The sequence below is a fragment of the Erinaceus europaeus genome, chromosome 2, assembly GCF_950295315.1.
Source record: "Erinaceus europaeus chromosome 2, mEriEur2.1, whole genome shotgun sequence".
Classification (NCBI taxonomy): Eukaryota; Metazoa; Chordata; class Mammalia; order Eulipotyphla; family Erinaceidae; genus Erinaceus; species Erinaceus europaeus.
Window position 1 is genome coordinate 10,455,001 of NC_080163.1, and position 13,310 is coordinate 10,468,310.

The 13,310-nt window shown below is 49.5% G+C and overlaps 1 protein-coding gene across 1 annotated transcript in view; it reads right to left on the minus strand.

Annotated features, from left to right (window-relative positions):
• Positions 1 to 13,310, minus strand: part of SAE1 (SUMO1 activating enzyme subunit 1) — a 102,978-nt gene that overhangs the window by 12,115 nt on the left and 77,553 nt on the right. Inside the window, exon 7 of the mRNA XM_007535653.3 lies at positions 3,711 to 3,855. Within this exon, the coding sequence (XP_007535715.1) occupies positions 3,711 to 3,855 (145 nt within the window). The remainder of the gene's footprint in view (positions 1 to 3,710; positions 3,856 to 13,310) is intronic.

Sequence of the window (13,310 nt, forward strand, 5' to 3'; positions counted from 1 at the left end):
GGCCAGGCGGTGGTGCACCACTTAGTGTATAAGAACCTGGGTTTAAAGCCTCTGTCCCCACCTGCAGAGGGAGGTTTTTGAGTGGTGAAGTTGCACGTTTCTCTGTCTCTTTTTTTCTGTCTCATCCTTCCCTCTCAAGTTCTGTCTCTATACAAAATAAGTAAAATATCTAAAAAAATAAATAAAACCTTGCAAGGTTGAAACTCCCAGAGAGAAGGTAGCGAGCGGCTAGATAAATAAGCCTGTATCAGACAAGGAGACATGATGGACAAGAGTACTTGGAGCTGGATTTCTGATGCAAACAGATCCATGAGATGCCTGAAAACAGAAGGCTCTCAGACGGAGAGGATGAGCTCATTTTGCTACTGAAAGAGAACACAATTTGCGCGAGTACACAGCTAAGTCTGGGAGGCGAGACCCCGAAATGCTCCTTCCCGGTGGTGGGGTGCCGGGTGCTCCTTCCCTTCCCTTTACACTTCCTGCCAACGGCGTCTGTTACTTCCATAATCAGAAAAGCAATAAAGCGCTCAGCACAGAGAATAAATAGCAGAGCAGAAGGACGGTGCGCAAGGAGCACAGACAGATGAGGGGGACAGAGACCTGTGCACAGCTTTCCTCTCGAGTAGGCGCCCGGCTCGGCGCTGGCAGGGCCACTCTGTCAGGGTAGCTCAGCTGCCAGACAGCGGCTCATTTCCTCACTCACACGCTGAGTCCGTCTCCACCCAGCCACAGACAGGCTTCAAGAGGCCACCCAATGCCTCTTACTTAAAGGGCCAGGGAGGGGAGCGAGGGAGCGGGGAGCAAGGGAGTGGGCAGGGACCTCGACCTGGGCAAGAGGATTCTGCATGGAGAGTGGGTGAGGAAGGAAAACACTTTGGAGAGAGAGAGCCAGGCCTCAGTGAGGGAGGCGGTCAGCTGGCGGGAAAGCTCATCACTCTATGCTCTAAAGGCCCGTCTGAGTCCCTGGGCTGTGTGCTTACACCAAGTATGCCTGGAGGGGCAGCTGTGGTCTGGACACACATGGCAAGGACCCCCCTCCCCACACACACTGTCCCTCTGCCACCAGGGGTGAGCCCAGCTGTTGGTGTGGACAGGGACCCCAGCCTGGGCCAAAGCCAGAAGCCCCAGATCACCCCAGCCAACTCGGTGACACCCTTTGCAGGCAGCTGCCTACGTTCCGGCAGAGGGATCAGCAGGTGGTTCAAGACCACAGCTGGAAAGAAACTGGGTGGGTAAAAAGTATCTGAACAAGGGCCCCAGCCACTAGGGGAGGAAGGGCTCTGCTTCACATTATGGCTGAAGAGAAGTCAGGGTAATGTGTTCCCACCAGAGATCAGCAACATGGCGACATCTGGGTGAGGGTCTGGTTGGCCACTTCCTAAAGCCCTGTGTTTTTCTGAGCCTCCGTTTCTCCACTGAATTAACATGAATGTAGAGGCCAGGAGATAGCTCACCCGGTAGGGTGTATACTTTGTCAAAGGCAGGGTTCAGGTTCCACTTCCAAAAATACAAGAAACAGCACAACACCAGGGGAAGTATAAGTGATGTCTCTCTTTTCTCTTGTTCTTTTTCTTCCCTCCAGGGTTATTGCTGGGCTAGGTGCCTACACTAAGAATCCACTGCTCCTAGAGGCTATTTCCCCCCTTTTGTTGCCCCTGTTGTAGTTATTATTATCTTTATTATTGTTGCTTTTGTTGGATAGTACAGAGAAATGGAAGATAGACGAGGGAGAGAAAGACAGACACCTGCAGACCTGCTTCACCTCCCCTGCAGGTGGGGAGCCAGGGGCTCAAACTGGGATCCTTATGCCGGTCCTTGTGCTCTGTGCCATGTGCGCTTAACCCGCTGCGCTACCGCCCAGCCCCCTTCCTTGTTCTCCTTGTCAAATAAAGAAGAAAAAAGTTGGCCTAGGAGTAGTGGAGATGAGATTAACATGACAACTAAATGAAACTGTGGAATTAAGACACAGAAAATGCCACTGCCTTATAATCCTGGACTAGTCATTTCTTTCACCTTTCACTTCTTAAGCTTCTCCTCACTTGTAAATGGGTGACCATGTATATAGAGCAACCACCACTGGCGATGCCTAATACATAATGGTTACTCAAAAAAATGTAAAACAAAGAAACCAACCTGTATCCTTTTATGCTATTATCACTACCTCCCACCGCTTATTTATTTTGGCTAGACAGAGAGAAATTGAGAGAGAAGGGGGAGCTAGAGAGGGAGAGAGATCTGTAGCAATGCTTCACCCTTCATGATGTGTGGCCCCTGCAGGTAGGGTTAAAGGGGCTCAAGCAAGTGCACCACCACCCAGCCCCCACAATTTCTTATTTGTTTATCCATTTATTTACCTTTTCTGTTGCCCTTGTTTTTATCATTATTGTGGTTATTATTACTGATGTTGTTGTTGCCAGACAGGACAGAGAGAAATGGAGAGAGGAGGGGAAGACAGAGATGGGGAAAGAAAGACAGACACCTGCAGACCTGCTTCACCATTTGTGAAGCAACTCCCCTGCAGGTGGGGAGCCGGGGGCTGGAACCAGGATCCTTATGCTGGTCCTCGAGTTTCGTGCTATGTGCACTTAACCTGCTGTGCTACAGCCCGACCCCCCACAATTTCTCTACTTTAGATAGAGACAGATAGTGGCGAAGAGAGACAGAGAGAGAGAGAGAGAGAGACACCACAGCACCAAAACAACCCTCAATGCAGCAGGGGTCAGGCTTGAACCTGGGTAGGGCACATAGCAAAACAGTGCACAATCCAAGTAAATTATTTTGCTGGCCTTCTGTTTTTCTTATTTGTTGATTCTACCACCCCTGGGCTAACTACTTAACCCTTTTTATTTCAGACAGATGCACAGACAACCCTCCTGTCCCAAATGAAATGGACAGGAGAGACCACAGCAATAGGACCCACTCAGCGCCATGGTATAACCCAGTTCTTGTGCCCAGCGGGGGCTATAACAGATGAGTATCTCCCCGCTATAACAGATGAGTGTCTCCCCGCTATAACAGATGAGTATCTCCCCGCTTGCCTATGAACTCCTTTTGTTTCTTTTTGTCACCAGGAGGAATTCACTGCTCCAGGTTGACTTTCATTCAGATAAGACCTCACAGTGATGAAGCTTCCTCCAAACTCACGCGCGCGCGCGCGCGCGTGTGTGTGTGCGTGCGTGCGTGTGTGCATGTGGGGGCAAGCTTTACCCTGCGATGTGCACGTGACAAAGTAATGCACTCGGGCAGGTGAGCTTTTCTGCTAGTTCCTGGTGGGCTCATTTTGTTTAGAGGATTAGAAAGAGAGAAGAGGCCACGGCACTTGAACTTTCCCCATTGTGCGGTGCTGCTCCCAGGGACGTGGACTCAGCTTCTCAAGCACAGCCAAGTGAGGGCTCTATCGGGTGAGCCATCCTCTGAACCTGGAGCTTTTTTTCTTTTAGATGGTTTCTATGAGGCTGAGTCTCATGTGAGAGAGAAGAAGCAGAGCACCACTCCGGGACATGCAGCTGCACTCTACCAGCTGAGCCACTTCTAGCTGCTCTGCTTCGCAGGCAGCTATTATCCCAATGGAGAGGCAGAGGCTTATGGGAACTGGCAGAATGTGGCAAAAGGGGCTCGCAATCTCAAGAAGGGCTCTCCCCAGATGAAGGCAAATCCTAGCCACAGACATCAGGGCGGGCAGGCCAGACCAGGGAGGTGTCGACATCCACCTGACGAAGTCTTCAGAAAGCAGGTCAGGACTAACACCCAGGGAGTCGAGCACATCATTGCGGATCTGGAGCAGCAATTCGGAATCTTCCCCAAAGGCGTCAGAACTAGGATCTCTTCCTTTATCGGTGCGGAACTTCAGGAGCACTGAGAACAGCAAGAGAAACAGGGTTAAAAAAAAAAAAAAAGTGAATCTTTTCATAATAAACACTCAGAGATGTTGACAGTTTCCTTTGTGGGCAAGGGAGATCGCATATAATACATATAATGCTTATGCAAAAAAGACTTTGGCACCTGAGGCTCCAAAGTCCCAGGTTCAATTCCCAGCACCACCATAAGCCAGAGGTGAGCACAGCTTTGGTTAAAAATGGCTTAATTCTTGGTACCACATATGACTAAATGATGCTGTGGTTTCTCATAAGAGAAGTAGGGGGCTGGGTAGTGGTACACCTAATTAAGCACAGATTATCATGTGCAAGAACCTGGGTTCCAGTCCCAGCTTCCCACCTGCAGGGGGTAAATTTTATGAGTGATGAAGCAAACACTGCAGGTGTTTGTCTCTTTCCCTCTCTATCACTCACTCCCCTCTTAATTTCACTCTGTCATATCAAATAAAAGAAAAATAAGGGGGCCAGGTGGTAGTGCACCTGGTTAAGTGCACACATTACGGTGCACAAGGACCCAGGTTCAAGCCCCTGGTCCCCACCTGTAGGAGGAAAGTTTCACAAGCAGGGCTGCAGGTGTCTTTCTCTCTCTCTCTCTCTCTTTCTCTCCATCTCTATCTCCACTCCTCCCCTCTTAATTTCTCTGTCTCTATCCAAAAAAATTTAAAAATGTAAAAAAGAAAAAAACCCTAAAATATAATAAAAGGAAAAAATATTCACTGAGAGTAGTGGATTCATCATGCAGGCACTGAGTCCCAAAGATAACCCTGGTGGCAAAAACATTTTAAAGAAGGATAAATAAGTAAACATTGAAATAAAAAAAATCATTTACATCAAGTAATAACATTAATTCAAACATGAAAGGTAAATGAACTTTTCATTTATGCTACAGAAACAGTAAGAAAGGTGATCAATTAACTAACAATAACTGAAGTACTGTGAGAAGATGGTCTAATGGAAGTGTGACACCCTCTGTAGGATGGTGGCAACAGCGCAGCGGAGTCTGGAGTCTGGGTGAGGAGAGCTTGCAGCAGAGGCCTACAGCAATGGCCTGGGGCAGGAGGCGCGCATTCTAGGTGTCAGTTCAAAGGGCTGCCTCTGCCCTGGCCACCGGATGCTGGGCGCATCAGACCGGCAGGTCATTACAAACAAAACCTCCCTCAGTGCCTCCCTGGCAGAAAGGGGTGTTTGATTTTGGTGGGGGACTGGAGGAAGGAGGGGGAATTTGATGGCAGTGAATTGGAGTGACTGTCTAAGGAGACGTGATGAGGTGATCAGAATTCATGTCCCTCACGAAGCAAAGGCCTCACTGCTCCAGGATGACTTCTTCAGATAGAAAGATAACAAAGCACTGAACTTGGCTTGGGGCAGGGATGCAGGTAGGTGGGAGAGGTGGTCAGACTGGAACCTGGGGCTCAGGCATGGCAAAGCGGGCGCCCATCCAGATGATCCACTTTGCCGATTTTCTCTACACCTTACGAAGTGCTTCCATGCAAGTCTTGGGGGCACTCTGTTGAGTAAAAGGGAAATACTTTCACAGTACAAGGGGCTATTCTCTAAGTTTACATGTACTGGAAACTCAGTCTAATGCTGTGTCTTTTTTTTTTTTTTTCCCTCCAGAGCATTGCTCAACTCAGGTTTATTTAATTTCTTTTGCCTCCAGGGTTATTGCTGGCACTATAAATCCACTGCTCCTGGTGCCATTTTTTCTATCTTACTGGATAGGAGAGAGAAACTGGGAGACGAGGGGGAGACAGAAAGCTACCTGCAGGGGGCCGGATGGTAGCACAGCAGGCTAAGCGTACATGGCACGAAGCATGAGGACCTGCATAAGGATCCTGGTTCAAGCCCCCGGCTCACCACCTGCGGGGTGGGGGGGTCGCTTCACAGGCGGTGAAGCAGGACTGCTGGTGTTTATCTTTCTGTCTTCCTGTCCTCTCTCCATTTCTCTGTCCTACCCAAAAACAATGACAGCAATAACAACAACAATAAATTTAAAAGGGGGGGGGGGAGAACAGCCTCCAGGAGCAGTGGATTTGTAGTGCAGGCACCGAACCCCAGTAATAACCCTGGAGGCAAAAGAAAAAAAAAGACATCTGAAGACCTGCTTCAACACTAATGAAGTGTCCCTGCTCCGGTGGGACTCAAACTCAGGTCCTTGCCCTTAGGTCCTTGCCCAATATGAGCTTAGCTGGGGGTGCCACTGCCCAGACCCTGTCAACTCTGGCATATGATGGTATGGGGGACTGAACCTGGGGCTTCAGAGCCTCAGGCAAGAAAGTCTGTTTGTATAACCATTAAGCTATCCCCACACCCCTGAGAAAGCTGTACTTGGAATCCATCCTGACTAAGGAATCTTCCATTTATTTACAAGAGACTCAGTACATGTTCGGGGGGCGGGGGAGCTGTGGGTGCAGGCCCTGGGGGGAGTCCTGATTCCCAAATCAAACTCAGGACCTCATGTTTGAGCCCAACATTTTACATCCCATACCACATCTCTGGTTGCTCTTTTCCTTTTTTTTTTTTTTTTTGTTAAGTTTTGTTTATTAAGAGAACCAGAGCATCACTATGGCATATTTTTAACTCCAAGGACTGAAATCTTGAGGATTTACACCTGCAAGTCCTACACTCTGCCACCGTTAAGTAGTATTCTTTTAAATGTTCCCACAGCACTACTCAGCACTAACTTAGGTGGTGTGAGGGGACTGAACCTGGAACCTTCAGTTTGCATATCCATTCTGCTGTTTCCCTAGCCCTCCAAATGGTTTTTGTGGTGATCAGCCCAGCCCGTGCTGGGAACCACTCTCCAAGATGCTGCAACCAAAAGAGCCAGCACTTGACCAGCAGACCGAGGTGCTAACAGTGAGATGGCAGCCGTGGGAGTTAAGCTCCGACTGCGCACATAAAGGCAGCGTGTGTGGGGCTTGGGAGGCAGGAGTCACAACAGATGGTCCCACTGCAGCCCAAGAGAAGCTCGTAAATGGGCTATTGTGACACCCAGGTAAAAGAAGACAATTCTGCCTCTGGCTCGTCTCAGATTTAAGACAGAGGCCCCTGGTCTGAGGTTCTCTGGCTACTTTTGCCTATACAACCTAGGGCTCTGCATTCTGGAGGCTTAAAGAAAAGGGGGTGGTGGTGGAAGGAACTAGTATGACAGCTCAAGTGGGAGGGTGTCTGCCTTTTATCAGTCAGCAGAAAAATGTTGGCTGGAGAGTGCTGGTGGAGTCCTGGTGACAAGAGGACCAAAAAAAAAAAAAAAAAAAGTCACACACTGGAACACCTGCTTTGAATCTTCTTTGCTGTCTGGAAACTTGATCCTCCTTTGCTTTTCACAAGACCTCAGCTCCCAGAATCCTCAATGCTACCTGAGCACTTGGCAGCCAACTCAAAGCCACTGGCCCTGTGGATGCTGGCAAGCTGTGACCCGCTGCCACCTCAGCCCCTTCTAACTTGGCCAACGTGCTGCTGAAATTCCAAGCTGCCATCAAGTTAAGCAGGGGGGTGGGGGTGGGGGTGGGAGGGGAGGAGACAGGCCTGCAGAAGTGGCAGTTAATCCCCTCAGGGATCCAGTCTCTGCCAACCATGTCCCGTGAAGCCAAAGGAATCTGGAAGGCTGTGTGTCCGGCTGGGCATCCTGAGCTCTGGGGGCAGCGGGTGGAATGTCAGCTCTCTGCAGGCCCCTTCTCAAGAGGTCAGGCCTAGACTGTGTGTCAGCAAGGTCCCAACAGATGACAGCGGTGCTGCCAAGTGTGGGCCCCACCCCCAGCAAAGGTCATGGCCTGGTGGCCACCGTGTGTGGACACAGTGAGGCGGCTACATTCCTGGTGGGTGGCTGTCTCTTACGCAATCCTCTCATTTCTGGGTCACTGGAACAGAAGCGCCAATGGCCAGAGGGGTACAGGGGTGTGTGTGTGTGTGTGTGTGTGTGTGTGTCACTGTGTCAGCTCTCACTGCAAAGCTTTTCATCTTCTGATCAGAAAACAGTTCCCACAGCAAATCTCAAAACTGTGATAATAGCAGCAAAGATAAACAGTGCCAGAGAGATGAATCAGAGCACAGCACTCACAGGCCCCACCCAGGCTCTAGGTTCAATCCCCAGCACTGCCTGGTGCCAGTGCTGAGCCTGAGCGGTGGGCTGGTCTCTCTCACACAAAGAAGAAAGTTTTAAAATGAACAAGCAGTGCCTACTACTGAAACCTCTTAATATACACATTATCACTCATCCATCTGCACAATAATCTGGTGAAGTAGCTGAGTCCTACTTTATAGGTGAAGAAACTTGAAATTCAGAGAGGGAAGGAGGAAGGCAGTAAGGGACGGATGGAGGACAGATAGGGATAAAGGTGTGATAGTGGCTGGGTCAATGTAATAGCCAGAAAGTAGAGAGGCAGAAATGTCAACTCAGGTCTAAGCTCATAACTTGTGATGCTACTTTTTTAAAAATCTGTTTCTCTTTTTCTCTTTCTCTCTCTCTCTCGCTCGCTCGCTCTCGCTCTGGCTTATGGTGGTGCAGGAGATTAAGCCTGTGATTATAGAGCCTTAAACATGAGAGTCTGTTTGCATAACCATTATGCTATTTACCCTGGCCCTTCTACTACTTTTAAAATATGTATCTATTGGGGCCAGGAGGTTAAGTGTACATAGGATCAGGGTTCGAGGCTCCCCATTCCCACCTGTGTAAGGAGTAGAAGCTTCACAAGCAGTGGAGCATGTCTACAGGTGTCTATCTTTCACCCTAGCTCCCCCCCCATTTTCCTTTGTCCTGTCTAATAAAATGGGAAGAAAAAAAAAGACTGCCAGGAGCAGTGGATTTGTAGTGCTAGCAATGAGTCCCAGTGATAACCATGGAGGCAAAATAAATAAATAAAATGAATAAAATAAATACCTATCATCTATCCATCTGAAAGAGACTAAGACTAAAGCACTGCTCAGGTCTGGCTTATGGTGGTGCCAGAAACTGAACCCGGTACTTCTGGGCCTCCAGCCTATAGTCCTGTGCTCTATAGTTTGAGCTAGCTAGCTCCTTCTCTTTTTCTTGCCCCCAGGGCTATCACTGGGTCTCGGTGCTGGCACTACGAATCCACTGCACCTGGCGGCCATTTGAGAGAAATTGAGCAGGGGGGATGGATAGGGGGGAGGGAGGGGGATGGAAAGGGGGAGGGAGGGAGAGATGGAGAGGAAGGGAGGGGGAGAGGGAAAGGGAGGAGAGGGGGAGGGGGAGGGGGAGGGAGAGGGAGAGAGAGAGAGAGGGAGAGCTAGCTGCAGACCTGCTTCTTTACTTGTGAAGTGCCCCTTCTGCAGGTGGGGAGCCAAGGACTTGAACTCAGATCCTTGTACAGGTGCCTTGCGTTTAACCAGGTGCACCACCGCCCAGCCCCCAACTGTGCTTCTCACTCCTGCCTGAATCCAGGAGCAACAGCAGGCCCCTCTCTCGGGAAGGCAGACCCGGGGATTGCACGTGGTCTGGCTCTTTGTCCCCCTGCCTCGAGAAGCCTCCCCCTGGATTGCTTTTTTGTGAGCTGTGTTTTCCAGATGGGCTGGCCCTCATGGCCAGTCTACTAATGTTTACACTGAGAATTCAGTGGGTGAGCTGTGGGGACCCCCTGGGAAACCACACCACAGATCTGGAGAAAGTGAAGAAGAAAGAAGATGGCTCTGAAAGGAGGCACGAAGGCGGCCAGCTGGCCCTGCTGCGTCTCTGGGCCCGTGGCTGCTTCTGCTGCAGTCTGCTTGGCCAGGCGCCGGCAGGCTGGCACCGTCCAGATACCTCACTGACCACATCTGAAGGCCTCTCGGGCCCTCTGGGAAGGGGGCCAGTCCAGCCGGCCACTTATTTGCAGCAAAGCAAACAGAAGCTGTATTTTTCACTCTTTTTTCCCCAAATGTCAGCACGCCGCTTAGCAGGGCTGGGGGTGGGGTGGGAAGCATGTTCTAGAACGGCAACAGGCTCCTCACTGACCTAGGTCCCCGACAAGTTCTTGCTTATTAAAGTCTCTCTTTGTTCTGTTTGATGCCCCTCCCAAAGAAACACACATTCTCTCTCTCTCTCTCTCTCTCTCTCACACACACACACACACACACACACACACACACACACACACACACACACTTGACTCCAAAGAGCACCTCCCCACCAGCTTCCAGATTACAAAACTGTTAAGATCAAATATTATTGGGGACGGGGGTTGTTCTGCCAAGAGATGATTCATCACACTATATCCAAACACTGCAAAGATTAAGAGTTCCCAACTTGATTAGCTTCAGCGGAGCCTTTTAATTATCTCGGGTTGAGGAAGTCCAAGGGGTTACAGTCATCACCAGACATGACATTCTAGTGTCTCTACTTAAAAGTTGGAGACCTGGGAGTCGGGCTGTAGCGCAGCAGGTTAAGCGCAGGTGGCGCAAAGCACAAGGACCGGCATAAGGATCCCGGTTCGAACCCCGGCTCCCCACCTGCAGGGGAGTCGCTTCACAGGCGGTGAAGCAGGTCTGCAGGTGTCTATCTTTCTCTCCCCCTCTGTCTTCCCCTCCTCTCTCCGTTTCCCTCTGTCCTATCCAACAACGACGACAACAACAATAATAACTACAACAATAAAACAACAAGGGCAACAAAAGGGAATAAATAAATAAAATAAAATATAAAAAAAATTAAAAAAAAAAAAGTTGGAGACCTGTCCATGCACTGGAAGAGAAGTTGTACAAACGAGGATACTGATTCCATTAGCCCTCCCCAAGACATTCAAATTCAAATTTCATCTCAATCAGATCCGCAGGTTAGTGTGAGGAGGGTCATTTAGGAAACAAAATAGCTTAGTGATCAACTGTTAGTTTGCTGGGTGGCACCAGGGCCTCAAGCATGGCAGGCTTCACTACTCAGGGGACAACTTTTTCTTTTCTTTCTCTTTAAATTTCTATAAAAGGGGGACAGTAAAGGAGGGGGGAGAAAGAGGCGTCAATCAAAGCACTGGAGCTCCCCTGCTGTTCTGAGTCTCCATGTACTGCTAGGGCTCGAATCCAGTCTTCTGCACAGCACGGCCTGTGCTCTGCCAGGTGAGATTGCCTCTGTATTTCTCTGTACAAACATATTACATTTAATTAGGTGGTTATTACCTCTGGGAATAGCCTTGGAATTGGCTCCCCCTTCTGGGTTTCACCAACTCCCAAGAAAATCTAAGGAGTTATCCTCTTAGCCAAAGTCAATCTTCTAAGACAGAAGACCAGGTGGAATTGAGTCCCTGGTGCACAGAGCAGACAGACTGAACACCCACTTGGGGTCAGAAGCCAGTGAAGACTCAGGAATGAGGAAGAAGTCCTGAGAGCACATTTCTTGGAAGAATAGGCGGAGTTCTCATCCAACAGCCAGGCTCCCCACCACACCTTTTGCAGGTCCCCCAGCCCCAACCTTTGGCCTCTCTCTTGTCAGGGCAAGCTGACACTGTTCTCTAGCACTGACTGTGACTTCCAGGGGCTAAGGCCTTCCCAGGCGGAGAAGGGGTGGGCAGTGAAGACAGCAAGTAGGGGGCTGCAGAAGTTGGATGTTAGAGTCAGACTGCCCATGTAAATCCCTTCTGCCACTTAGTAACACCCTAGACAGGTGACCAACACCTTTGAACCTTCTTAGTGAAATGAGCCTGGGATGTGAGAATTCAAAAGACGGGAGTCGGGCTGTAGTGCAGTGGGCTAAGCGCAGGTGGCGCAAAGCACAAAGACCGGCATAAGGATCCCGGTTCGAACCCCGGCTCCCCACCTGCAGGGGAGTCGCTTCACAGGCGGTGAAGCAGGTCTGCAGGTGTCTGTCTTTCTCTCCTCCTCTCTGTCTTCCCCTCCCTCTCTCCATTTCTCTCTGTCCTATCCAACAACAACAACAAGAATAATAACTTACAACAATAAAACAACAAGGGCAACAAAAGGGAAAAAATAAATAAAATAAATATAAAAAATGAAAATACTAATTAAAAAAAAAAGAATTCAAAGGACAGAGGGCAGGGTGGTGGCGCACTGGGTTAAGCACACAGAGTACAAAGTACACGAACCCAGTGCAAGGATAACGGTTTGAGCCTCCAGCTCCCCGCCTGCGGGGTGTGTGTGTTTGTGTGTGTGTGTGTGTGTGTGTGTCATTTCACAAGTGGTGAAGTAGGTCTGTAGGTGTCTGTCTCTCTCCCTCTCTATCTTCATGCCCCTCTCAATTTCTCTGTCACATCCAGTAAAATGGAAAAAAAAAAAAGGCTGCCAGGAGCAGGGAATTTGTAGTGCCGGCACTGAACCCCAGCAATAACTCTGGGGGGGGAGTCAAAGGACAAACATAAGCTCACCCCAGGGCCCCAGTTGTGTTCCTGGCACCACAAACACTGAGAGAGTTGAACAGTATTCTGGTGACTTCCCAGAAAAATACGACTTTGGGAGTCAGAAGGTAGCAGCTAGTCTGGTAAAGCACATACCTGCTAAGGGCTAAAGACAAAGGTGTGAGCACCATGGACAGCACGGGGGGGGGGGGGCCTACAAGATGATGGAGTGAGTGGTGCTGAGTAGTGATGCACCCAGTTAAGTGCATGTAGTACTAAGCACAAGGATCTACGCAAGGACCTGGGTTCAAGCTCCTACTCGCCACCTGTAGCAGGGGCGCTTCACAAGTGGTGAAGCAGGTCTACAGGTATCTATCTTTTTCTCTCCCTCTCTACCTCTCCCTCCCCTCCCAATTTCTCTCTGTCCTATACAATGAAATAGAAATAAAAAAATTAAAAAATAGCCACCAGAAGCTGTGGCTTCGTAGTGCCAGCACCAAGCCACAGCTATAACCCTGGAGGAGAAGAAAGGACTGAGTATGCAAGAGGCCTTGGATTCATTCTTTGGCGTATTAAAAAAAAAAGAGTATATATATTATATGTAAAATGCCAGGAGCAGGGCAAACATTCTGGAATTTTCCTGAATTGCACCCCAGCCCTCTGCAATCTCCAGAAACAGTGTCCAGCCTGAGAGGAGTTGTCATGTTTGCTATAGTGGCTAAAATCCCACAACTCACTATGTTTGCACCTCACTCAGCTGTGGACTCTGGAGACCAGACTGACCCAGCTCTAGACGGTCATCCCATGGTCTCCACTGCTCTTTGTGGCTGAAAATCAGTTTGCAAGTTTATGGACACCTGCATCAATTCATTTGTAGAATGACTAAACTGTTTCTAGTAGGTTTAAAAGAGAAGCAGGGCACCACTCTCTCTGGTACATGTAGTGCTGGGCACAAAACTCCAGATGCCACGCCTGTTAGTCCAGGGCTCTGCCTGCTGCACTGTCCCTGAGGGAAAGACTGCTTTATTTATTTCCACCTGCTCACCTCCTGTACAGTCTTGTCCCATTGTGAGTGCTGCTGAAGGGAGGAAGGCCATCACAGGGGAGGGGAAAGGGGCACAGGACAGTGACACAAGCTCCTCACAAGTCTGCTTTT